Source organism: Phoca vitulina, unplaced genomic scaffold (genome assembly GCF_004348235.1).
Source record: "Phoca vitulina isolate PV1807 unplaced genomic scaffold, GSC_HSeal_1.0 scaffold6, whole genome shotgun sequence".
NCBI lineage: Eukaryota > Metazoa > Chordata > Mammalia > Carnivora > Phocidae > Phoca > Phoca vitulina.
In genome coordinates this window covers 73,798,549-73,826,089 of record NW_022589709.1, presented here as the reverse complement: position 1 = coordinate 73,826,089, position 27,541 = coordinate 73,798,549, and the positions used below count along the sequence as shown (strand labels likewise).

Here is a 27,541-nt window from a genome sequence, read left to right as displayed (position 1 = left end):
AAAGGTCACTAGCACTTTCTGTGGAGACCTATACATATCCTGAGGACTTGGAGACTCATCCTTGTCTTTATTTAATATTCTATGAAAACCTTTCTATAACCCTGAAATACTATAATACTAATAGATTAAAATAATATGGGGACTTACCAATTATCCACTTTAAATGTATGCCAACAATCCCTACAGCCCTGGGTCAAATACTGCTCTCATTCGTAATGATAAAAGTTGGCAGCCCTGAACTATGTAAAATAACACAGAGATTTTTAATCCTGCAGACATGTTCTTTCATTAAACACAAAACTAGAAGATACTAAAGAATAACAATAAACTTTTCTCAACAGGTTCTTCTGGTCAGATATAGTTAACATTAGTGGTTCTCTCTGCCGCAGTGAGGACTAACGTTTTTAAACTGCCAATCTCCTACATTAGACCATAGAAATGGAGAACCTTGAAAATCATCTCAAGATTCCCAAAACCAACATTAAAACTAAAATACATAAGAGGATATTGATAATGTGAGCAAAACACCACCAATGGGCTTAGGCACCTCACAAGCAAGATGGGAAATAAGATCCCCCCAAAAAGTTATCTCCCTCCCTCTCTACATATATTATATATAATATATATGGGTTTTTTTTTTTCCATTCACAAAAGATTAAATAAGTGGGCAAGGGGCTCCCGAGTGGCTCAGTTGTTAAGCATCTGCCTTCGGCTCAGGTCATGATCCCGGGGTCCTGGGATCGAACCCCCATCGGGCTCCCTGCTCCACGGGAAGCCTGCTTCTCCCTCTCCCACTCCCCCTGCTTGTGCTCCGTCAAATAAATAAAACCTTTAAAAAACAACAACAACAACAAAAAACAAATAAGCGGGCAAATCGAAACCTATACTGCACTATAGGAAACTTTTAAGAAGAAATAATACGGCCCAAAGAGAAGTTCTGATTATCCCCACAATGGGATTTCCCACCTGAGGTCACAATTTGGCTATACAGCTTTGAGATCCAGCCAAGAGTCATATTTTTAAAATCTAGATTTATCGCTCAAAGTCTGAAAAGATGGGTGTGTTAAAATTGATAAGGACTATAAATCAAACAAACAACTATCTAAACTCCATCTAGGTAGCAGAAATGATTTGCTGATACGCTAACACTTTATCTATTCTGTTCTTGGATATGCTGATTTACTGTCACCATCACACATTCGCATGGCCAAAAATTGCACCAACATGCATCATGACATGCTACAAAACACTAATTTTCAGTCCTGCTGTCTGCAAGTTTCTACAGAAAGAGAACCCAAAAGCCCTTAACAGGAATAAAATAATCCCTATGAAGTGGCTTCATCTTTCTTAAATGATTGATCTCCCATATAAATCCTCTTGACTGCTATAACTGGGCCATTTTCTTTACCACAGCCACACATTTGTGTCTCTGATCCTCTGTTCACACCGCTCCCTACACCATGAAATCCCTTCCCTTCTTCTCTACCAACCCTTCTATTTCCCTCCAAGGCCTGACATATCCCCCATCTTCTATGAAATTAACTATTAACTGTCCACAGTTATATCCTGATCACTTATAGAATTTTGGACATAAGGACAGACCTTTGAAATAGTTCATGCTGAATCTCTAATATTACAAGAAAAGACCAAGAAAAGCGCAATGACTTGCCCAGAGTTCAAATGGCTAATCAGTAGCAAAGTCCAACTAAACAGCAATATTTGGAAAGAATACTTCAGTGGGAATGGAAGATAAGGGTTCTAGTCCTAGGTCTAGCTATAAATGTGGACAGACCACTTTCCTAGGCCTGCATTTCTAAATGTATAAAATAAAGGGTTTGAACGAATTAATAATTTTTAGCATCCTTTTCACTTCCAGCATTCTAAGATTCTGAAACCTAGTTCTTCTGACTCACAGTCCAGTACTCTTCACACTTAATTCCTTCACTTCTCTGAAATTCTACAGGTTTTAAACTCTGTGTTCATAGCCTCTGAGCTTTTCCTACCCATTCTCCTATTGACATGACTGAGATGACATAAAAAGCAAGGGCTGAACAGGACATGTGATAGGACAACAACATGACTTCTTGATCTTTAGCCTTTTGGGTCTAGGATAGATCCATGTGGATTCAGGCATACAAGAGAAACTCTATTCTCTACTCTTTGCCACTAGTCATAAAGAAAATCCTAGTTCCTGGGTACCTGGATCTCTTTGGCGATGTCTTAATTATTAACCACAGGCAAATAACTGCCAGGTCTAAAGAACAAACATCAATCAGTAGGCCCCAGACTCAGAAGAGACCCTGGAGTTATTAACCATTCACAATCCTTAGAGTCAAGTTTCAGGGCCACAAGAGGATTTTTAAAGATATCGTATGCCAATTCTAAAATACAGAAAAGAGAACTATTAGAGGTGGTCTAACAACAGCTTCCTCCTTCCCATTTGTCACCACTGCTTGCTGCTCTCATCAATTTAAACAACTACAACAACTGACAGGTGATGCTGTTAGAGGTGTTTCACTTACAAAGAAGATAAGGTTGCATTTTTAAAAATAGTAATTGGCAACTTCTTAATAACTCATAAGCCAGAGGAAAGATTGGTTCTGATGCACTGAAACAGCTACCTCTTCATGCTTAAGAAAGGTTTAATTATAATTCTTGTAATGACTTCAAAGTCTACATTATTAAATGCAAAAAGCAGTTAGCCATTTAACCACTGCACTTTGTCCATCTAGACCCAATACTTCTTTCCCACCAAATGAACTGGAGGAGAGCCCAGTTTTAATCGACTACAGTCATCAAATAACTAAAGAGATGACATCAAAATTTTCAATGAAATTCCTAGCAGTGAATACTTTTATATTCCAGGTGCAAAAACTGGACACTTGTAAAATGTCAGTACAATGTAGTGAATAAGATTTTTTTTTTTTGATCAGCTAGATCTCAGTTCGAATCCCAGTTCTACAAGCTAAAGCAAGTTGCTTGATCTCACTGAGTCTCAGTTCAATTACCTATAAAACGGGAATAACAATAGTACCTATTTTATAAGACTGAGGTACAGATTAATGAGATAATGAATCTAAAGCTCTTTAGCACAGTCCTAGGGCTGTAATAAGTATGCAACAAACAAATGCTCTTACTACTGCTACTGTTGTTATTACTACTCCCTGTCCTTCCAGTCTGGGATGAATTCATCTTCCTATCTAACAAGATGCTGAATATACATTAATATTTATAGATAGGAAGACTGGCATTATACAGTAGCACAGAGAGTACGAGACAAAAGGTTTCTAACACCACATATTAAGATGAAAGTGCCACCAGGATAAATTGAATCTCAAAGGTCCCCCAATCCTGAGTATCAGAAATGTTCTGTCTGCCTACAGGTGAAAATTTATGCCCCAAGGAACATTAAGTGGAATATAACAACATATCCACAGCAGAAAAGTGGAGAACTTAAGAGCTTCATCTATAAAACTTCTAGAAGAAAACAGAAGGAGAAAATCTTAGGGGCTGTGATTTCAGCACAGATTTTTGAAATATGACACAAAAAGCAGAAAGTTTAAAAAATTGAACTTCAAAAAAAATTTTTCTTTTAAAGATTTTATTTATTTATTTGACACACAGATAGAGCAGGAACACAAGCAGGGGGAGTGGGAGAGGGAGAAGCAGGCCTCCCGCCCAGCAAGGAGCCCAATGTGGGGCTCGATCCCAGGACCCTGGGACCATGACCTGAGCCAAAGGCAGATGCTTAACGACTGAGCCACCCAGGTGCCCCTGGACTTCAGAATTAAACACTTTTGTTCTTCATACCACAGTGTTAAAGGAAAATGAAAGGGCAAATCACGGGAGAAAGAAAATATTTGTAAAACACATATCCAACAAATGTCTTGCATTTAGACTATAATAAAAAATTTTAAATGGGCAAAAATTTTGAACAGACATTTCAGCAAAGATATACAGATAGCAAATACGCACAGTAAAAGATGCTCAACATTACACAAATGCAAATTAAAGCCACACTGAAATACCACTACACACCCACTAGAATGGCTAAAACTTAAGGCTCATCATAGTTAAGAGTTAGCAAGGAACTGGAACTCATATATTGCCTGTGATAATAAAATGGTACAGTCACTCTGGAAAACAGTTTGGCAGTTTTTTAGAAAGTTAAACAGAGCCCTACCGGGAAAAAAAAGGCAGCTTTATCTGAGATTTAAGGCCAATACTAAGGTATACTTCTTGGTTTTCTATGACCTTCAGGATCAAAGACAGTTTATAAATCATCCGATGTTGGATCCTTAAAGTATGTTAAATCTTAAAAGAAAATGCAAATTCTATGTTTTCACACAGCAGTATTTCTAAAGTAGGGAATAAATCACACTATCAGAAATCTAGAGGGGCGCCTGGCTGGCTCAGTAGGTTAAACGTCTGCCTTTGGCTCAGCTCATGATATCAGAGTCCTGGGATCGAGCCCCGCATCAGGCTCCCTGCTCAGCGGCGAGCCTGCTTCTCCCTCTCTCTCTCTGCCCTCCCCGCCACTTGGGCCGCTCTCTGTCTCTCGCTCTCACTCTATCTTAAATAAATAAAATCTCTTAAAAAAATTAAAATTCATCCAGGCCTTGCATGGCTTAATAGAAATTCCTTTAAAAAAAAAAAAAGTGTTGTGGTGAGTGCTGTGTATTGTGTAAGACTGATGAATCACTGACCTGTACCCCTGAAACAAATAATACATTATATGTTAATTAAAAAAAAGGAAAAAAAGAAGTCCAGAAAAATAATCCAGGACACCAAAAACTCCCCTCTATCTGCTACCTTAACAAAATGCCAAAGTCACTACCACCTAAGGACCACTTATAACCACCACCACGGACGGAATCTCCTATCTTTCATATAAGAACACTTCCACAGAGGCACCTGGGTGTCTCAGTCGGCAGTGTCCAACTCCTGATTTTGGTTCAGGTCATGATCTCAGGGTCGTAAAATCAAGCACTGCACTGGGCTCCATGCTGGTCGTGGAGCCTGCTTGAGGTTCTCTCTCTCCCTCTTCCTCTGTCCTCCCCCCCCCCCCCCCCACACACGGGTGATAGCTCTCAAAAAAAAAAAAAAAAAAAAAACAGAAAAACAACAAAACAAAAACAACACTTCCACATAAGAATGCCATGTGTTTCTGTTAATTTAGTTCCGTTATACTTACTTTCTTTTGTCTCCCCTTATCTGTTCCATCCCCTTTCTTGGAGGAAAGAAATTTAAGCAAATATTTATAGGACAAACCAAAACTCCGTGACTGTCAGTGAGCCAAGCAACACAGAGCCAGTTTCTTCAATCTTTTCCCTCTCAATCACATAGCTTCTAGTGTATCTGTTCCTCTTATATAATCTCTTTCTACTACTCTACTATTCCAAGATCCTGAAATTTACTAAAGGAAACATAGAATCCAAAATTTCTGCTTCTCCTCCTCCATTCATTTATCCAATATCCACCCCATAGCCCCCTGATGTTTCCAAACTCTAAATATAAGAAGAGACTGCTGCACTGAGTGGGTGTTTGGGCTTGATGGCATTTAAAGTCCCTTCCAACACTAAAATTTTAAGGCTACCATTCACAGCAAGCTTTAATAATGAATGGAAGAATCTCAAAGCTGAAAGACCAATGATACACCCAGTTAGCCTGTAATCTGTGGTAAAATTCATAAAAATATTGGTCCTAATACTTCTCTTTTCCTTCAGTAATTCTTTTACTTTATTAAAAAGGATTCCTCTAATAAAATGTTTGCCAAAAGAAAGAAAGAGTAAAAGAGAGGTGGAAAAGAAGGCAAAATACGTTCCCAGTGTTTAAACATTCTTTATTTTTCAATTTTAGCTTTCAAGTTTTAAGAAATTTTAGTATCAACAGATTTTACCATTCCTGATTCCTCAAAGGCCTAGCTGCCGATGGGACTGGGACCAGCCCTCAGAGAAGCGGAGAGGGAATAAAAACAAAGACAGAGGGGATGATAGTAGCTGGGCAAGGGAAGAGTGTTGGCTTTGTCTCACCTAAGCCTAAGTAGGGGCAAACACCAAATGTTGCTTTGCTCATTAGTAAGAGGTGAATTTTTTTCCTACTGCTTTCAAATAAGAGTGAGTGGGAAGAGGAGGCTCAACTATAATAAAGAACAGGTAAATAATACATGGCTTGTTTCAAATAGAAATGCTTTCTGTAGTCAAGAATGACTTCAACTGAGACACAAAATGGGAGAAAACACCATCTGCATATACAAACCTTTTTTTTCTTTATAATACCTACTATCTCTTGTTAATAAACATGATTTTAACTTGTTCTTCTAAATCATATGTGGTATAACCTTATCTTTTAAACTTCCATTATATTTCACTGAAAATAAAACACTCTCCAGGAATAACTTGGCAATCCATTTATAAAATACAGAGGGCCCCATGGGATAGCAAAAGGTTGGTCTATCACACAGGAAATAAAACTAGTCTAATTCTGACCCATATGCCCAGCAACAAATTTAAACCACTTCTCACTTATTACTATTTTCTCAGGTTTTATAATAAACATAATTCACAAGTCATAAAATTTTCAGGTCTTTTTAAAATAAAAGTATTCCAATGTTTATCAACTCTCCCAGGGCAGAGATTTTAATTCTGAGGCATTCCCTCAGTTTGACCTCTTGCGAGGGAGGATTTCCTTTGAGACAAGTAAATGTAACATGATCAAGTGGATCCTTGTGCTACCTCTTTAAAGACAAGGCAGGAAAAAGGGCAGCAATTTTTACAGTATCATTCTGTCATCACAAACCTCAAAAACATTCCTGTAGGCTCCCCTCTCTCTTTCTAAACTAAGTAATCCCTGTGTTTATCACCTTCCAAAAAAACCCCACATGACTTGTATAAAGTTCTCTGTATACTCTTGGGTTTTCTGGAACCTTCTGAATTAAAGTTATTGTCTTCTTTAAGAGGAGAGAAGCAGACAACTGCATAAACAACTCCACTTCTTTCGTATTCTCTACCTTCCCTAGTATCTGTTTAAAATTCTGCCTGACATCCTTTACCTTTGACTGCTCTTTTTGGATGGACAGGGGTCTACAACCAAACATTTATATTTTCACTATCACTATGCTTTTAGAAGGGCATGAAAATACTACCACTTGGTGAAAATTCAATATACACATCCAAAATTAAACAAGATTTTAAAAATTATGTATCTTCTGTTCTCTCTAATCCCAAGCTAAAACTCATGTTTTACAAAATTATGCCCCTAACTGAATCAGGAAGCAATATTCTTTCTTAGAATGCATCCACTTCTTGACTATAAGGCATGTGTAGTTTATAAATCGCAGGAATACTCTGCAGCCTCCTAACACCCTGGTTGTAATTGCTACCTTTACACATATTTCAGCCAGCAGTCTATTTGACACCTACATTCATCACTGCTGAAAAATCAGAATACATTCTGTTTGTTTAAAATTTTTATTTTCTTTCACCCTGAGGACCTGTGAAAGAAGTGCAACAATGCTGGAGAAGGGATATGCTTATGGCCCAGGAGGAGAAAGACTCCTGAAAAATCAAGGCGGAATGCCAGGCACCCTGGCTTGTGCCACACACATCAGCATCTCTAACCACCAAATGTTTTAAAAGGTGATTCCCAACCACTGTTTAAACTTTGACTCCATGTGCTTTCCACCCAAGATGCATCAGAGAGTTAAGAGTGTATCTTCGGCAATATGCGAGCTCTGTGTTCCATTCAGTTGATCTATACTTAGAACCTGCATAAGCTTGGAAAGGTACGGAGCAGCTGAAGCGGTAAGAAACTCCTCAGAAGCAAACAAATAACCTTCAGGCACACAAGGTCCAAACCAGTGCAGCTTTATAAAGTACATTCTTAATGGAATTCCAGAGGGGACACACTCTAGCAAAGGTGGAATAGGCAAAACAGCTTTGAGTTTGCTTGTAGCCTATAGTTCAAAAAACTAAGCCAAGGGTAACAAAAGCACACCAGCGGATCTCTCCCCCTCCACCCACCCACATATACATACAAAGAGAAGTGGATTGCAATGCTCCTTCTAGTCTCTCATTGCCACAGACTTCTCATAAAAAGAACAATGAGAAAGAGAAAATTCCGATGACTTGAGGTGAATTACAGTTGGCAAGAAAGGGGTTAAGCAGCACTACTTTTCTGGAAACTTTCCAATCCCCTAGCTCTGAATGCAATTCTCACTACCTGTGCTCCGTATTCTTTCTTTTTTTAACAGTTCAGTAGGCTAAGAGTTAAAACCAACACCTCAAAAAAAAAAAAGAGAACTTGGTTCGGCTCCACCCTCTGTAAAGCAAATACCAAAAACTGAGCCAAATCCACTCAGCATATACAAGACTCCATGGACATTCCAAAATACAGGTGCAGTTTCCTCACGTATCTCAACTTTCAGCACCATGCACTTCGATTGCCCCAATTTCACTTGTGAAACACACAAGCGTTAGATAAAACAGCACAAATAAAATTCTATTTAAGAACTTGAAAAACATTTACAAAAGTCACAGAGTTCACTATATATCAGCAGGAATAACTGGAATTCGGGTGAGGAAGGTCAAACAGTACCCATGGAAACAACAGCAAAACAAAAATAACAGATGAATATACAGAAATAAAAAAGGAATACAGGCCCTAGAACTTAAGTCTTAAAAGGAAAGCTCTCTGAGTGTCAATTCCTATCCTAAAGAAACATAAGGAAATGTTGCTTTAATCACCACAGGGGGTGGGTCATCACTACCATTAACCCAACATTTCTGGAAAAAAAAAAGATGTTCACCAGATGAAAAACAGGCAGTTGCTGACAGCCCATAAGTCACTGGAAAGGACAGTCCAGAAGCACCTGCCTTGCTAGAAATAGGGAGGAAGAGATGAGTCACTATTTTAATTCTGCTTAGTACTCTCCACATCTCAATCCTCTAGGTCCCAAAGCAACATTTTCTTCCTGTTTCCATCATTTTATCAGTTTTCTTCCCAAAGTTGTGCAGTTGGGTCAGAATACTGAAGGTTGGGGATAAGAGAAAAGAGAAAGAGCAAAGAGTCAGAATCCAGTTGGTTAGTACAAAGAGATACTGGGGTGGGGGCATAATTACCTGGAAGACAAGACTAAAGAACTACATTTACAACTAGCAAATGATTACTAAGATCCAAGACTCCCTCTCTTGGATAGTGCCCCATAGCTTTCAAAGCTTTTACAGTAAAAAGCAAACAGCTCCCTGGAGAAAGGAGTAAAAAAGATTTATTGCAGGCAAAGGTAATGAAATATGATAGTGTCACATGAATATCAGTATTCCTTCAGACTTGGAAGTCACTGGCACCTGAGGAAAGCTATACTCTTCTACAGGTCAGAAAAGGAATGTCACTAGCCTGTCACACAGGAGGTGGCAGACGAGCTGAGATGGTTATCATGGGAAACATATAAAAAGCAATTCAATTACTCAGAAACTTCTTGCACTTGCAGCCTAACTTCTTCCCCACGGGGAGGTTTAAATCACCATCTTAGGTCAAGAGACGCATCATCATCATGAGAAGTTCTAACCCCCTGAAAAGTGATAAGCAACAGGGCAAAGAGACAGGTTCTCTGGATGGAGGAATACCGGGAAGCAAATTAGCGTCATGCCCAAAGACCATAGGACCTGGGCAGGAACCCATTTCTGCAATCACAAGGACAAACATGCAAGGGAGGAGGGAAGGGAGGGCCCAAGTCAGGTAACATTCCAGAGGGGAAGGATTATCAGGTGACACCGGGCTAAGGGCCCAGAGCTGGGGCTAGGAGCGAGGAAAGTTAGCAGGTGAAAGGGATCAATCTTGAGAAGGAAGTGACCTTTAGGCGAAGCAAATAAGAGGATACCAAAAAAAAAAAAAGCGGGGGGGAAGTAGGAGTAAGAGGGAAAATGGACCCAGAAAAGCACAGAGAAGGCGTGTGCGGGTAACAGAGAAGAAGAAAGGAAGTGGGGCTGAGAAGGAAGCGATGGGGCTGAGAGGGAAGCGATGGGGCTAAGACCCGCCGGGCTATGGGGGCGGAGGGCAGAGCTTGCGGGCGGGGAGGACGGCGTGGGGGGGGGGTGTATGAAGAAAGCCCCGCGGCTGCCGGGGCGAGAGCCCGGTAGGACTCCGGGGTTTCCCGAGGTCCTGGAGAGGTAGAATGTCGGACTGTGGAGCCCGGGACCCAGCAAACCGAGAAAGAGAGGCGCGGGGGCGGCTCCCTAGAGACGGGCATTCACCCCTGGGGCCGGCTGTGGGGGTCTCTGTGGACCGGAGGGCGGTTACGGGGCCAGGCTGAGGAAACCGGGTGGGAGGGACACTCACAAATTTCTTGGATTTGCCGCCGTCGCCGCCGGCCGCAGGCAGCTCGTCCGGGCTCCGGCCCTTCTTCTTGTCCCGGGTCCCGCGGCCGGGACCCTGGCCCCCGCCGAGCGGCTCCATGTCCAGGTTCGCCCTGACAGATGACCCCGCGCCTACGCGGCTCCCGCCCGGCACCTCCCGACCCGCCGCCGCCTTCGCCGCCGCTGCCGCGCCGCCGCCGCCCAGCAGCTCCTCAGCCCTCCGCCGCGCCCCGCCTCATTAGTATGCCGGCCTGCGCGCGCCTCATGAATATACAACGACGACGCCTCGCTCCCGCCCGCCTGCCCCACTTCCGCCCGGACCCGCAGCTCCTACCAATGGGGGAAGGGAGGGGGGTGGAAGGAAGCCGCGGAAGCAAGCTACCTGCCCGGCGGGCCTAACCATTCGGACCCACGGGGGGGGGGGGGGGCTGTGTAGGAGGTGCAACTCTGCGGCCTCAACCCGGAATGGCGCCACCTGGCGGTCTGCGCGGCGCAGGCCTCCCCGCTCCCACGCAGTGCCCACGTGGCTGTGAAGCCCAGACCCTCTCACATCCTAGACCAGGTGAACCAATAACCAAATAAGAGAGAGTGTCGTCTTGGCCGAAAATCCAGTGCCAGTCTTTCGAGGATAATACAGTTTTTATGTGTGCACTATCAGCGGAGCACATGAAAAAATTTAAAAGGGACAGCTATCATTTATTGAAAGCTATGTGCCAAAAACAGCTTGGTCCAGAGCAAGTGCTAGACTGGAACTCAACTAGCCCTGGAGTTAGGTTACCTACTTTTGAATCGCAGGTTTGCTATTTTCTAGTTTTGTTTTTTAATCTGAAAAACTATTGCCAACATGTGACTACACAGTAATAATAATTACCATTTACCGTGCACTTGCTCTAAGCCGGGCACTATGTAAAACTCCTGTTTTTCCTCACTGAATCTTCACATTGTCGTGTGATAGATTCCACTAGTCTCACCACTTTACAGATAGAAAATTTGGACTTCCAGGAGTTGAAGTGACTTGCCCAAGGACATATAAATGGTAAAAAATTTAAACCCAGGTTAGTCTGGGAAGGCCTGTTTGACCAAGATTTCCTACTGACATAAACCAAACCTGAGTAAAAAGAGCAGATGTTCTCCAAGAGTGTTCTTTGATTGACCAGCTTGATTTCTCCCTCAATTTCATCCATTCTTCCAGCTACATCTGTTCCTCTTGTGAAAAGTTAGTGGCACCTGGTAGGCCCTCGAAGTATGGACTTACTTATCTTACCCGCAGCTGGAAAAAGATTTCAAATATATGTTCCTGGAGGGCAGAGTCAGTGACTCAACATCTCTGAGACCCCAGTGCTCAGTCTGGGGCCTGGGATATTACAGGGACTCTCCAATGCTGGCTGGCTCATAAAGCTGGTTTCGTTCCATTTTCTAATCGCCTGATGGAAAGCTGCAAAGAACTGTCCAGCCCACACTTCAAACTCAGTTTGTCCAAAACAGTTAAAAAACTACTTACTTTCTAAGCTAGAGTACTGACAGACAAGACAGGATCAAAGCATGGAAGGAGTGATCCATCTATCACTCTTCCTTCTCATACCACTGTCTACATCTGCTATAACATTTATCTCACTCCTTACTGGATTATAGATTGCTCCAGGGAAAGGTTCACATTTGTGGTTACTACAGTATCTACCATCACTCTTCACATACACATTAAGATAATGAGCAACTACTTACGTTGGGCACTGTGCTAAGCACTTGATGTGTTTTATCCCAATGTATCTTCACCAACCAGCATCACACCATTTCAAACACCCAGGTTCAAAAACCTGAACTCATCTTCTACTCCCTCTCTTAAGCCAGTAATCTGCCCAGGTTTGTCTAACTGGTAACTAGAATGCTCTACTAACTCCTTAATATGAGTAACACAATCCACGTAGAATGCATACACAGGGCCTAACATAAGTGCTGAATGAATGTTAACTATGATTTTTATTATATACATCATCACCCCCCTTCCTTCTCCCTTCATACACAGTCAGCTAGCAAGAATTAAGAATATTCCCAGGAAGGCAAAAGGTACAAAAAATACCAACTTGGTTTATTGGATAAAAACAGTGATAAAATGGACACAAAGCCAAAAGTTAGAACAGGACATTTTCACATCCTCCCCGGACTCAAAACCGTACTTCCCATCATCTGGGGTTAAGGTGTTAGGGAGCCAGAGCCCCCCAAAATCCCTCACTCTTCACCTGCACTGGAAACAAGGCCTGCAGTAGGAGAACCCAGGAAAGGAGAAAGTCAGAGGCAAAGTCAGCCCTGTCTACACCCTATCCCTAAAAGTCTCTGGGTTGGAGGGAAGCAGGAAAGGAGTAAGGGGGCCAAAGTGGCTGGGACCAGCCTCTAGGGCCCACTCCCCAAGATGTCCTAGAGTAAGTTATCCTTGTCCCCGTCCAATCCCTAGTAAGTACCATTGTCAGGCCTTGGGAAGAAGAGGAAAGGGGATAGTTGGTTCAAAAACCAGATGTGGTCTCCAAACCCTCTTCCAGCATTGGTAAAAGCCTGGAAAGTGACCGTCCAGGGCTGGGGGCGCCACACCTTTTCCCTCCTGACCAAACAAGAGGTAAAAAGGAATTCCTTGGGACAGAGCAAGCCCAGCTGCTCTTAAATCTCCACGTCGCTTTCCTTGTCATTGTCATGGTCTCCATCATAGAACTCGTTGGGTGCCTCTGGCCTGCAAAGCAAGGGAGACAAATCAGGGTCCTATTCTCCAAGTTCTCATCTTCTCCCACACAGCTACCCTCTCTGGAACCACTTTTTAGGCCCCTTTTGTCGAGGAACCACTCCTCTCCTGTTGGAAGATACTGGTCGCTATCCATCCCATCCACTCATGCAGTCAATAAACATTTATGGAGAGACACTCTGTGCCAGCCACCATCACAAGCCACAGCGATACGGTAGAGATATAAGTTGGATAAAATTTCTGCCTATCCTCAAAAAACTTACCGAATAAACAAGACTGACAACAACTAACAAAGTAAATAAATAAAGATGGTAATTTCCCATGGTGGCAAGTGCTCTGACACAATGAAATGAAGGGATGTGACCGAGGGTGAAGGGAGGAAAAGGGTAAATTTCAGGCAGAATTATTAGAGACAGCTGTTTTAGGAAGGTAAGACTTCAAGTCTGAGACGGGGCTGGCCAGGCAGAGATCTCGGGAAGCCCAGTCTGAGCTGCAAGAAAGCTAAGTACAGAGTTGGAGGGAGACTGACGTATTCCAGTAAGAGCACAGAGGCCAGGATGGCAGGAAGCAGTGTGCGGGGAGGGGAGTAGTTACAGATGAGACCATGGACGTAGGGAAGCACCAGCACGTCTTTTAAAGCCATGGTCAGAGAATGGAGTTTTGTTCTAAGAGCAATGGAAAGGAGAGTTGTATGTGGGGGAGCGAGTGAAGGGATGTGAAAGCAACACAGGGCCCAGTAAGTACTCAATACTGATTTCTTTCTTTTTGGAAAACTCTTCTCTGGGAGAACACAAACAACTGAAAACCGAATTACCTTGCCCACAGCTAATAACTAAGAAAGAAGGGAGAAAGTCATCAAAGAGAAGCTGGGAAACAAAGTCAGGAAAGGCCCTATCTGCCTGGTAAGCAATGTCTCAGTTACCTCTGAGTGCCTCAGGTGTGGAGGTGTGGAGTCAGAGACTCAGGTTTAATTCCCAGCCCTGATATTTAACTCGCCGTAGGACCTCTGGCAAGTTACTTAACCTCTCTGAGCCTCTGGTAATTTACAGTTAACAGCCACCTCTCAGGGTTGTCTGATAACAGGAGAATGATGACATGATGATATGTACGTTTTAATATAATGCATTTAGTATTGAGTCTGGTTCTTAGGAAACCCACAAAAAGTCGTAACTCCTATTATTACTACTCTGCAAGTGATATGCAAGTTGGAGCTATAGGCATCAAAGAACAGGAGCTTGGTGGGTGGTCTGACAGTGAGGGAGGGTTTAAGGCAGGAAGAGGCCTGAGCTTCTGCTGGCTGTTGAGAGGGGTGGTACTTTACAGACACTAGGCCCAGATACCAGCCTAGAACCAGAGATGAAAAAGCCCAACTTTGCCAAAAGGAGTAATTTAAAACAGGTTTTTTTAAAAAAATCTATTTCTAGGGGCGCCTGGGTGACTCAGACGTTAAGCGTCTGCCTTCGGCTCAGGTCATGGTCCCAGGTCCTGGGATCGAGCCCCACATCGGGCTCCCTGCTCAGCGGGAAGCCTGCTTCTCCCTCTCCCACTCCCCTTGCTTGTGTTCCCTCTCTCGCTGTGTCTCTCTCTGTCAAATAAATAAATAAAATCTTAAAATAAATAAATAAATAAAAATAAAAAAATCAATTTCTAGAAGTCAAGCTTCAGAGACCTGAAGAAGTTGACAAGGTGAGACGTTAAAAAGGAATCCTTAGGCCAGATGTTCAGATACTTCCTCAACAAGGAGTGGGAATAAGGGGGTGTTCATGGAGGAGAAGGAATGGACTGGTCCCAAAGGTCCAAGTAGCAAAGCTCAGGTCTAAAGGAGAGATGTGGAAGCTGACCTCTGTATTAATACAGAGAAGCAGAGTCTGGAAGGGTCTGAGAAGGCCATGTGACTCTGCAGCAGAGTCAGCTCAAAGCTCTAACACTGCGTGGGAGGTGCAAGCGTCCAGCTGTGGTTATCCCTCAGCCACGTAAGGATATCTGTTCTCCATTAAGTACATCTGTTTCTCCACTTCTGTGTTCTGTTGTCTCTCCCCTTCATTTTCCAGACAAGCCTATTCTGGGATTAAAAAGCAACAACAATAACAACACCTCTATCCTAATCTCTTTTTTTCCTAATTCAATGCATCTGTAAATATTTTAGTATGTATCTCAGAAAAATAAAGATTTAAAAAAAATAACAATGTAATTATTATATCTGAAAAAATGAACAGAGGAAAGAAATCAAAAGGCCTTAGAGGGCAGTATGGGAGCAGTGGCCTGTCTAGCTCTGAACCTGGAAGGAGTAAAATGCTCGAAAGATTATAAACTGTTACAGATTGTTTGGAAGGCAATTTGGCAGCAGATAACAAACAATTTTAGTGCACACAGCCTTTGACCTAAGCAGAAACAATTCTGGGAACATGTGTATCTATGGAAGGGGTTTCAGGGCCACATTCTTTGTAATGGTGAAAAAATGGTAAATAATATAAATGCCATCAATGGTACTTGGTTAAGCTATGCTACATCCACACAATGGAATATTATAAAGCTGATAAAATAATGAAGCAGATCTATATATAATCACATGGAAAGACACACTGTTTTGTTAAAAAAAAAAAAAAGAACCAGTTGTAAATTGTAGAGCAACCTGTATAGAATGATCCAACTTGCATTTAAAAAAAAAAGATGCACAAACTCTAAGAATGAGTGTGCATGCGCATTTGTGTTCCTACGTGCATGCTGAATAGTATACTTAAAACCGATTAAAAAAATCTATTTGAAAAGATATAAATCAAACTATTAATAGCAGTTACTTTATGGAACTGGTCAGGGATTGTGTGAATGCAAGCTTAACATATTTTGGTGCTGTTTAAAATTTTGACAATAAATATATTACTTATTTGTGGCACACACACACACACACACACAGAAAGAATGGGGGATTACAAGAGACCAAAGAGTAGGCATACTAAAGCAAGTAAGCCAGGGTCGATTAAGCTAATGCCTTCCAATTTACTTTTTTCCCTCCTCAATTCCCCAACAAGCCTGCTGGAAGCCCCTGCTCTCAAGTTGCTGCCCCAGACCTGCTATAGTTCTCCTCAGGACCCCTCTCCTCTGCATCAGCCTCATCAGTTCTGTCATAGGTCAGGAGGTCTGCGGGCACATCATGAATCTGGACGCTGGGTGCGTGGTTCAGCATCTTCAGGTTTTCAAAGATTGTCTGGCGGATCTGGTCCAAATACTGGTTGGGGATTTGGAATAGAGAGTGAGTGATACCCAGAGCATCCACCCTTCTAGCTGCCTTCCACCCCTACCGTCCTAGTTCTAATCCCTGCACCTGATAACTGTCCCTCCCATCCCGGACTGCCTCTACTTTAACCTGGGCTGCCTCCTAGCTGATAACAGTGATAGTGATAGCTGAGAACTTTTTTCTCTTCTCTGGTTTCTCCAATTTCCCACATCCTGAACCCCTCCTAGGCCCTCCCCACCCTTCTGTTCAACTTCTCCAAGCCGCTGACCTGGCGTGAGTTCTGATTTTCGATGCGGGTGCTGACATCCGGATGGAGCGTGAAGTCCGGGGCAAAGTACTCAAAGTATTCTAAGCGGGGAAAGGGAGATTAGAGGAGAAGACATGGCTCAGACAGAGACAGGCAGGTCCCAAGACTTCCCAATCTATTTCCTTCCCATCCAAAACCCCTGCATAATAGCTGTCTAATCTTTTCCCTGCTCTGAACTCAGCGATTTAGTCTGCAGAGCTCCTGGAGTGTCAAATTTCCCAACTGTAATAAAAAAAAAATTTTTTTTTAATTTCCATCTGCCTTCAAATCAGGCCATTCTGGGGGCGCCTGGGTGGCTCAGTCTGTTAAGCGTCTGCCTTCAGCTCAGGTCATGATCTCAGGGTCCTGGGATCAAGTCCCACATTGGGCTTCCTGCTCAGCAGGGAGTCTGCTTCTCCCTCTGCCTCTGTCCCTCCTCACCCCCCACCTGTGCTCTCTTTCTCTCTCTCTCAAATAAGTAAATAAAATCTTTAAAAAACAAACAAAAAACAAATCAGGCCATTCTGGGGTCTTCTGAGAACGCCTCCTGCTGTGGGGTAGCAGGGAGTGGTCCTTACCACTATAGGGAAGCTCCTCACTAATGGCTTCTTCTACCAGCAGTGATGTTTCGTATGTCCTGAAACCAAACAGCAGAATGGGCTAGGCTGAGCAAGTGGGCTGAAGGGCTCACCTGGCCATCTCTCAGGGAGCCCCCAGCTCACCAACTCACACTGGACAAGGGGGAGGAAAATCAGGGAGCATGCTCACCAGCAGCGGGCAACATTTCGAACAGTATAGCCACCACCACCTAGCACCAGTAGAGGGATATTGAAGCTCTTGACATATTCGACACATTCCCTGTTAAAAGGAACCACAGGAATGGCTGGAGGAAGTAATCAAAAGCCAAAGTATACGCCTCTAGGTATTGCCTGGAAAGGGCACAAGGGAACTAGAAAAAGTAGTGAAATTCACTGAGTTACACTCTTGAGATACGTGTACGTTATTGTCTATATGTTGTGTCTTAGTAAAAATTGAAACATAAAGGGCATTCCCACCTCTCTCCAGCTCAACACCCACCCTGGCACCTCATCTGCTAATCAACTATTCTCATCAAAGTACCAGCAAGTGCGGTCAGCTCCAGCCTCCACAATATAACTCTAATCACCTACTTCTCATTGGCCACCACCTCCACCTAAGCCCAGGCACCACATCTACCTCTGGACAACACCAACAGCTTCCTAACTGGCCTTCCCACTCCCACTCCTGTCCCGACCCCCACCCCAAACCTTCCTTCATTCAGCAGTCAGAGCAGTCGTTTTCAAACATCAATTGGATCATGTCCCTTCCCTGTTTAAAATCTTCCAGCGGTAGGGCGCCTGGGTGGCTCAGTTGGTTAAGCGACTGCCTTCGGCTCAGGTCATGATCCTGGAGTCCTGGGATCGAGTCCTGCATCGGGCTCCCTGCTTGGCAGGGAGTCTGCTTCTCCCTCTGACCCTCCCCTCTCTCATGAGCTCTCTCTCTCTCTCATTCTCTCTCTCAAATAAATAAATAAAATCTTTAAAAAAAAAAGAAAAATCTTCCAGTTTCCGATCATATTTGAAATACAATCCAGACTTCTCACCAGGATCTAATGGCTCTGCACGACCTCACCACGGCCAACTTCTTAGGCCTCACATCAAACCATCTCCGGCTTTATCCCCATGTTGTCGCCTCACCACTTTGACTTCATCTCCTCATTGGCAACACCAGCTCTTCCCTGTCTCAGTGCCTCTGCATGGGCCCTTCTCGCTGCTTGGGAGTGACTCTCTCTCTCCTCTTCCTATGGCCCTTTCCCCAACTACCCCCACTCCAGGTACTGAGGCCCAAAGCCACTTGAAAACCTGGGGGCAGAGAAGGAGGGCAGGTCTCACCCATGTCCTCGAATGCTGAGGTTGAAGCAGCCCAAACGATCACAGCCCAGGGAGTCAGCTCCACACTGCAAAAAGCAAAACCCCAGGCAGCTGCAGTGAGATAACTGATCAGAACGTCCCACATGTCCTTCACTTCCTTTCCCCGACAAACGCAGGGGCTATCCTCCTCCCTGATCTCTTCCCCTAAGCCCAGGGAAAGCCCTCTTGAGGAGGCACCGGCAGTATTACCTGGAGCACAATGCACGTGGGTTGGTAGAAGTCCACCACCTGGTTGATAACCGGCTGGAAAAGGTGCTTGTAACCTGGGAGAGGGCCAAAGATGGGCACCTGGCACCCCAAGGGGATGGGGAGACAGGGAACAAAAGGAAAAAAAGGGGTTGAGAGAGCATGTAGCCCAGGAAAAGGGGCAACCCCAAGAACCAAATCATTGGTTCTGAACTTCTGGATGGGGTCCCAGACCACTTTGAGTGACTGATGAAAGCTAATGACCCTTTTCCCAGAAAAATGCACATACACATAATATGTTGCATACAATTTCCGGGGGGTTCATGGTCCCTCTGAAGGCCATTCTTCCTTAAGGACACCTGGCCCAACAGTAAACAATACCAGGCAGAAGAGGTTAATTCAAGGAGAGGAAGAAGGGGCCTAGTAAGCAGGGAAAAGACCTCAATACTTACTCTGGTCATCAATGCCATCCCGCAAGGGCACATTGAGACAGTAGTAGCGGCCACTCTCTGCTCCAACCTCATACATATCACCTATAGGCAAGTGGAGAGTAGGGGTTAGGAGCTATACACAGGGGGCACCCAAATCCAGCTGCTTCAACTTCAATACATACACTGAGGGCCTCTCACTACATCTGTGTACCTCCACCACACATTCCCTAGGGACACTTAGTCTCTTGTGGCTTGCATTCATTCAACAAATAATTTTTGAGGGCCTACTATGAGCCGACCTATGTACTAGGCACTGGGGATACAGCAATAGACGGAACTAATGACATGAATGAAATCCCACCAAGCTTATATTCTTGGGGGGTGGGCATGATGAGGGAGACAGTAAACAAAACAAAATTCAAACAGCAGTGAGTGCTCTGAGAGAGGCAAGCACACTGACATGACAGAGAAACGGGAAAGGAGGGATCACCTTAACTGCGGTGGTCAGGATAGACCTCTCTGAGAAGCCACCTGAGCCAAGATCTGAAGGCTGAGCAGGAGGCTGTCACAGTAAAGAGCCGAGGGTGTGAAGAGGACGATTATACCTATTCCCATACCTGTGCCAGGAAAGAAGTAGTTTCCATATTTGTGGAAGGAGACTGTCATCACTCGGTCAGTGAGGTAGAAGGCTTCCTGAACTCCATCACCATGGTGGATGTCAATATCAATGTAGAGCACCCGAGGGTGGTACCTGGGATGAGAGCCAAGCCAGGGTCTGAGGTAGAGTGGAACCCCCACAAGAAAACCCCCAACCCACTCCTCCCAAAACAAGGTTTGGAATTATGAAGAGTCTACTTAAGCCCAAGTCACCTGAAACCTAATACCACCAGTTCCCTACGGGCAACCCTGGGACTCCAGCCTGGAGGCAGGGACAGGAGAGGGATGTGCAGAGAAGACTGAAATGTGAGCAGGCAGCAGGGAGTCTGCAGCAGAGCACGGAAGAGGTAGTCTGAGTAAAGCATTAAGAACTGTGAAGAAGCTAGTGTGGGGGTGGAAGAACGGGACAGGGCCATCACAGAGTGAGATACCTCCTCAGCCACGGGTCTCATAAGTCCCTCCATCTCCTCCCAGGCTACTTACTTGAGCAGCTCCAGGATGCCAATCACAATGTCATTGACATAGCAGAAGCCAGAGGCCTATGGTGAGACAGTGGTCTTACAAAGACAACAACAATTCCTCTACCCAGCTGCCCCCTGGTGTCATCCTGACCACCTAGACTAGGGCAGTCTTTGTCTCCCCCATCACCTCCTCACTCACCTCAAACTTCTTGGCATGGTGCAGACCACCAGCCCAGTTAATGGCAATATCACAGATCTGAAAAACACACACCCAACTCACAGTCCTCCTTGCTCACCCCCAAAGCTGGAAGCTCAGGGTCAGGGTTAAGGCCTTGAGTTGGAAGGACCCACAGGAAAGGGAGAACAGGACTCAGGGTCATGGTCACCTTGTTGTTCAGCTGGGTTGCTCCTTGTAGAGATGCGCCTGTGTAACGGGAACAGAACTCAAAGAGCCCGGGAAACACTGGGCTACAAGGAAGAGAAGCGAGTCAGAGTCCTTTACCTCTGTCTAGGCCCTTCCTACACCTCTCCCCTGACTCCAAACCCCTCCAACCTCCATTCTTCAAAAAACTTCTCCCAGGCCCTATACATCTAAGTTATCTGCAAATTTATTCAACAGATATTTTGGACCATGTACCAAGCCCTGTGTAAGGCAATGGATGGGAAGTAAAAAAGCATTTAACTCTGTCAGGGAGTTTGTATCCTGGTTGTGGAGAAAAGTAGGCAGCTTCTAGGTACTTAATCACACATACCAAAAAGGAAATAATTTGAAAGGGAACATAAACTTTGTTTCTCTTTAAAGATTCTTTTATGATATCATATCATATTTTAACACAATGTTCAATAACATTCTTTAAGAATCACACATTTTTGGGGCGCCTGGGTGGCTCAGTCGGTTAAGGGTCTGCCTTTGGCTCAGGTCATGGGTCCTGGGATTGAGCCCTACATGGGGCTCCTTGCTCAGTAGGGAGTCTGCTTCTCCCTTCCTCTGCCTGCCGCTCCCTCTGCTTGTGCTCTCTCTCTGCCAAATAAACAAATAAAACCTTAAAAAAAAAAAAAAGTCACACATTTTTAAGCAAGAACTGCATTCCCATATACCTGAAATAATAATAATAATCCACAAAAAGCCTTTAACACAGTTAACACAGTGTGTAGTGCCTAGTATTCTACACGTTGATAAATATTAATTATAATTATTACCATCTTCTTTTTTATAAAAAGGAGAGGCCTGAAGCCAGATACGAAAGGTTATATACCATAAAGCTCCATTTATATAACACTCTGGAAAAGGCAAAATATAGGGACAGACCTCAGATCAGTAGTTGCCTAGAGGTAAGCTGGAGAGAAGACATTGACTATAAAAGGGTATATGGGCCCTTTGTGGGAAAATGGAAATAATCTATATTTTGATACATACTGTCAAAACTCTCGAACTACACACCTAAAAAGGGTGAATTTTACCGTATGCAAATTACACCTTCAAAAACTTGACTTATGAAAAAGGAAAGGCTTAAAAGATCCTTACTTTTAAGTCTCAAAAAAAAAAATAGTGCAGCTGACACATTTGACCATGTGAAAAAGAGAACTACAGGGAGTTTTATAGTTTCTCAAAGGTTCTGGGAAGAATTAATGATTAATACCTAGAAAACTAAGCAAATGAAAAAACAGTGCAATTATCAACTCCAGGAAAAACAAAAAGGTGTAGAGGAAGTAAGATTAAACCACAGTATACTATTTGCCTCTATAGTAAATGAATTTTCAAGATTTTAACAATGTAAACATAGAATACTTATTTAATAAAAATTGTGATATAACTGTACTGTGAAGCTGGGAGGGGAGGGCAAGCCAGGATGATGGTATGAGGAGACTAAATGCTCATTTCCCATACTAAGAGCTTTATAGACAATGCTTGAAATTGAAAAGTGAAAAAATAGCAATACAAGCATATCGTAAGAGACAGTATAATTTGGTAGCATGATTTAAGAGCCCAGATTCTACAGCCAGACTACCTAGGTTCAAGTTTGACTCTTTAACACCTACCAAGGATCATGAGATTGGGTAAGCTGTTTATAGCTTCTGTGCCTAAGTGTCCTCATCTGTGAAAAGGAGGCAGTAAGAGACCCTGATTCAGAGATTGATGAGATTAAATGACCTAATGCCTGTGAAGCATTTAAAATAGTACCTGACACAGAGTAGGCATTAAGTATTACAGATTATTAGTAACAGTAGTAGATTAGTATCATTGCTTTGAAACCCAAAGATAAATACCAGAAAAAATAGCTAAAGGAGCTGAAAGTTGCTGCCCCTGGGGAGAGGGATTTATGAGTGGGAGACATAGATATGGAACTGTTTTTTTTTTTTTTTTTCCATCAAAAGCCTTGCAGTATAATTGGGCTTTTTATATTAGATTAATTTGAAAACAATCAGAAATTAATTAAAAGGGAAAATCCCTGATTCTCAGCTGCAATACACAGATAAGCATGATTGCAGCTTACGTCTAACAGCACAACTGATGCAGTGCCAAGGGCCGAGTGGTAGTATTCCCTAACTGCACAGAGCAGTTACAGAGCCCCAGTTGGGGCCTGAGGGCTGACTCTGCATTCCCACACCTATAAAGTGAGCTCAGAAACAACAGTAGCAGCAATAACAAAAAAACAAGAAATCTCCCAAGATAGCATGCAACTAAACACCAAATGACTAGGGCAGCGTGTACAGGACAGACCTCTGCGCCTGGTGTGGTCAAGAAAGGTTTAGTGGTGTGAAGCTTGAAGGTGGTGGGAAGGTTAGGAAGGCCTTGGAGAGGTTGAATGAGGAACAAAGGGCATTCCAGGAAGGCATCCTGTGCAAGCAGGGGTTTAGGGATAAGCCTGGAAAGGTGCTCAATGCCAGCCTTCTATCTTCCAGCTCAGAGTGCTTCTATTGGTAGGATCTTCAGGGAAACAGTGTTGTGTTTAAAAACCAGGGCTCCAGGGGCGCCTGGGTGGCTCAGTCGTTAAGCGTCTGCCTTCGGCTCAGGTCATGATCCCAGGGTCCTGGGATCGAGCCCCGCATCGGGCTCCCTGCTCTGCAGGAAGCCTGCTTCTCCCTCTCCCATTCCCCCTGCTTCTGTTCCCTCTCTCGCTGTGTCTCTCTCTGTCAAATTAAAAAAAAAAAAAATCTTTAAAAACCAGGGCTCTGGATCTGAAACCTGCCACTTCCACTGATCAGTTTTGCAACTCAGGTTAGTTACCTAAATCTCCTCAAATTTTGGTTTCCTTATGCCTAAATTAAGGCACAAGACTATTACATCTCACTGTTGGTGTGAGAATGAAGTGAATGTACCAGCAAACCTCAGCACAACAGAGTAAGCACGCAATAAATAGTAGCTGTTGTAGGAAACTCTATAGGACCAATAGCCTGGTTTCTTCAAGAAATAAATTCAAGGTAGAGGGGCGCGTGGGTGGCTCAGTTAAATGTCTGCCTTCAGCTCAGGTCATGATTCCAGGGTCCGGGGATCGAGCCCCACATTGGGCAACCTGCTCAGCGGGGAGTCTGCTTCTCCCTCTCCCTCTGCCCCTCCCTCCACTTGTGCTCTCTCTCTCACCCGCTCACTCTGTCTCTCAAATAAATAAATAAAATCTTAAAAAAAAAAAAAGGAAGAAATTCAAGGTAGAGAAGGAAACACTACAGATTAAAAACCTTAAGAGATGTATCAACCAAATACAATGTATGGACCTTGTTTACATCCTAAATACATCAACTGCAAAAAAGAAAAAATTAGGATGCAGTTGGAGAAATTTGAATACTGATTGCAAATATGATGATATTAAGGAATTACTGTCAATTTTTTAGGTGTGATAATGACAGTGTTGAGTGTGTGCATGTATGTTTTTAAGAGTATCATTTAGAGACACACAATAAAATATTTACAGTTAAAAAAAAGTGACATCTGGATTTGCTTTAAAATAACCTGGGATGGGGGCGCCTGGGTGGCTCAGATGGTTAAGCATCTGCCTTCAGCTCAGGTCATGATTCCAGGGTCCTGGGATCGAGCCCCACATCGGGCTCCTGGCTAAGCAGGGAGCCTGCTTCTCCTTCTCCCTCTGCCTCTCTCCCTGCTCATGCTCTCTCTCTCTGTATCTCTGTGTCTCAAATGAATAAATAAAATCTTTAAAAAAAAATAAAAAAAAAATAAAAAAAAATAAAATAACCTGGGATGCAGGGGCGCTTGGGTGGCTCAGAGTTGGACTCCTGATTTCGGCTCAGGTCATGATCTCAGGGTCGTGAGATCCAGCTGGCATCAAGTCCTGTGTCTGCCCACGTCCCTATTGGGCTCTGAGCTGGGCATGGAGCCTGCTTAAGATTCTCTCTCTTCCTCTGCCTACCCCCCACTCCACCCCTGCTCACTTGCTCCCCACCTCTCTCCTAAAAAAAAAAAAAAACACTAATCTGGGATGCAGATGAAGTAAGAACTGCCATTTGCTCTAAGTGTTACAGGTGGTGACAGATATATGGGAATTCACTGTACTACTCTTTCAGAAACGCTTGAAATTTTCCTTAAAAAAGTCTAAAAATAAGTTGAGTAAATGGTAGCTGTTATGATCGCTACATTTTCATGAATATATATGAGAATGTAAGCAAGGATATTGGTTTATCTTTGTTATCTTCCCTTCCCCACAGGGCCTCTGAGTCTTCTTCATATGATAAAGCTCAATGTAAACCTCTCTCAATGTAAATCACTCTCTTGCTTTTAGAACACTTTGATAATTTCCCTCTACTCTAGGGATAAGAACCCCAAATCATAATAGGGCTATTTAATTTTTAAAGGCCCTGCCCATCTCTTTAGCCTTGATTCAGATCACTTTTCTATTCATATTCAGTGAATGACCTTTTTTCTGTTCCTCAAATGAGTGACACACCAACCTCTCCTAAACCCTCAGCATACGTTGTCCCTAATTTCCACAACATTCCTGCCCTCACCCCCTATCCTCCCAACCACCTTCCATCTAATTATCTCCTACTCTTTCTTCAGATCTCACCTCAATCTCCATTACATCCTCTAGCCTCTACTGACCAGCCCACTCCCAAGATAGGTAATTCTCCTGCATATACACTCTCACAGTCAGCCACCTACCTCTCCTTCACAGGACTTAGCACAACTGTAATATTAAAATTTTGTTGTTATGTATCATTGCGTTGCCAGCACTTAGCACAGGGCCTGGCCTAGAGCAAATGACCAATATTTGTTGAATAAACAAATCAGTAAATGATGATTCACTGACAAATAGGACCCCCTTCACATGTTCCCACTGCTGCCACAAGACCTCACTCAAGTGTTCTCCTATATGGCTGGCATTAAAAATCCCAGTTCTCCCCTCACCAGTCATCGCCCACGTTGAAGGCATTAAGGCTCTTGGTGAAGCCTTGCATATTGGTGGGGCTGACTCTCTGCAAGAAGTCGATGTAGTCCTCAGAGTGAAAGCGGCACATGTCATGCTGGGAGGCCTGGTACGGCTTGAAGACCTCGGGATGGAAACATAAGGTGAACCCAGGGGAGATCAGTCCCATTCATCGGGCTGAGACTGCCCATACTGAGCCCAGCCCTGTGGACTGTCCAAATTCACACACATCAGCAGTCCCCTCACCCCTCCAATCCTTGTTACTCTATTAAGCAAAGGTCAGTGAAGAAGAGAGGCTCTGATTAGCCAGGTGGGGTACTATGATCAAGTCTCCCAAAGAACAGTGCGCTTGCCTTCTCCTTCCCACTTCCAGCCCAACCTTTCCCCACCTTCTCAACCTTGAGCCCTTATCCACCTACCCTGTTCCTTGGATCTCCTATTTTTTATTCTTTCCATACTCATCTCCTCCCCCTGGCTCTGATTCCGTCCTCTCCTCTGAATCCTTAATTTTAGAGTTAAATAATATGGGATATATGACAACCTTCTAATTAAAACCCCGGGGTGCCAAGGTGCTAAGCCAGAGATTTATTATCTTTTGGAGGGTTCACACACTTCTTTAGAAATTGGGCAAGAACAAAAAACTTCTCTCCCCAGAAAATGCACAGGTATGTACCAGCAAACAATTTCAAGGGCTTCATAGATTCATGCACTAACCTCACCTCAGTCTTTTCTAAAGCTAATTCACTTGTCTGTGCCTCAGCACAAACAGTGGACAACATTCATTCATACTGTTGACTAATTCCCCTCGTGACGCATGAGGGCTGAGCTTAACTGTTATAATCGCCTATCACAACTATAAATTCCAAGTTGGGGGTTGTCTATCTCCATGTGCATATCTGGGAGACGGAGGATTGAGTAGCAATTAAGTAGAACCGTGTGGGGGGTATTCTAAGTTGATAAGGAAATACCCAGGACATCTCCTGCTCTTTTCCACACACACATACACATTTGCACACAGGGCTACAGAGTCCTCCCTGGAGCTCTAGCTCCTTGGAGGTGGAGAGAGGTGGCAAAGAAAGGGTGAGAACTGAGGTGGGAACACCTACATCCAGATAAAGTGATCCAGCCCCTCTCTCCTGAAGCCACAGCACTGCCCACATCCTAAGATGCTGGGGAGGAAAACACCTTCTCTCGTCAAACCAGCCCCACTCCACCCTAACCACAGGCCAGAGGTTGGTCTACCTGAGGTCAGAGGGTGGCCGACCTAAGGTGAAAAAGTAACTCCCATTAGGTCAGTGGATCCATCCACCTACACTCTGCATAGGGCGGGTGTTCCTGGCTCCTTCCATCCACCCTGCCCCCCACCCCAAGGGTGGGTCGCACTTGGTGCATTCAGGGCAGCCCACCTATCCTAGGGCCACACAGCTCGCCGCACCCTCAATACCCAGCAGCGATGGCGAGACTCACGATCATCTTCTTATAGAGACCGTAGTGAAGGACCAAACTATGGGTCAATGCCAAGCGATGGGGCTTCATAGGGTGCCCTGCCCCTGGGGGTGGGAGAAGAGAGTTCGTCAGTTCCCGACGCCGGAGTTATAGCCCCCGCCTCGAAACCTCCGCGTCCCGAAGCTCCTCGCGTACAACCTTGCTCCCTCACCGTAGTGGAAGTTGCCCACGTCGGGGTCGTAGAAATAGGCCACGGTCTTGGCCATGGTGCCGGCGGGAGCAGGCCCCGCGCCTCCGCCGCCCGCCCGGCCGCCTGCCCCACCCCCGCTCCTACGTGCTGCGTAAGGACGCAGCCTGCCTCTGCGGAACTGGGAAGTCCAGGCCCCGCCTCCCAGACCACGCCCCCTGCGGAGTTCCGCCCCTCGCTCGGCT

The 27,541-nt window shown here is 44.2% G+C and overlaps 2 protein-coding genes across 5 annotated transcripts in view; both read right to left on the bottom strand.

Moving 5' to 3' along the window:
* DIAPH1 (diaphanous related formin 1) overlaps positions 1–10,542 on the bottom strand; it is a 94,847-nt gene extending 84,305 nt beyond the window's left edge. For 2 of the 4 annotated variants that reach the window (XM_032404498.1, XM_032404499.1), the window contains exon 1: positions 10,336–10,452. In XM_032404498.1, coding sequence (XP_032260389.1) covers positions 10,336–10,452 — 117 coding nt within the window. Of the gene's footprint in view, positions 1–10,335 lie in introns of all 4 variants that reach the window. The other 2 variants (XM_032404500.1, XM_032404497.1) reach the window with 2 other exon arrangements.
* Positions 10,543–12,417: 1,875 nt separating this feature from the next.
* Positions 12,418–27,464, bottom strand: HDAC3 (histone deacetylase 3). Its single transcript, XM_032404511.1, has 15 exons — positions 27,321–27,464; positions 27,131–27,213; positions 25,645–25,787; positions 20,672–20,753; positions 20,485–20,541; positions 20,308–20,363; positions 19,785–19,918; positions 19,189–19,269; positions 18,740–18,813; positions 18,512–18,576; positions 17,370–17,459; positions 17,180–17,238; positions 16,584–16,663; positions 16,149–16,306; positions 12,418–13,071 (listed from the first exon to the last, which is right to left on the bottom strand). The coding sequence occupies exons 1-15, from the start codon at positions 27,373–27,375 to the stop codon at positions 13,002–13,004; spliced, it is 1,287 nt and encodes a 428-aa protein (XP_032260402.1). The 5' UTR covers positions 27,376–27,464; the 3' UTR covers positions 12,418–13,001.
* Positions 27,465–27,541: the final 77 nt, after the last annotated feature.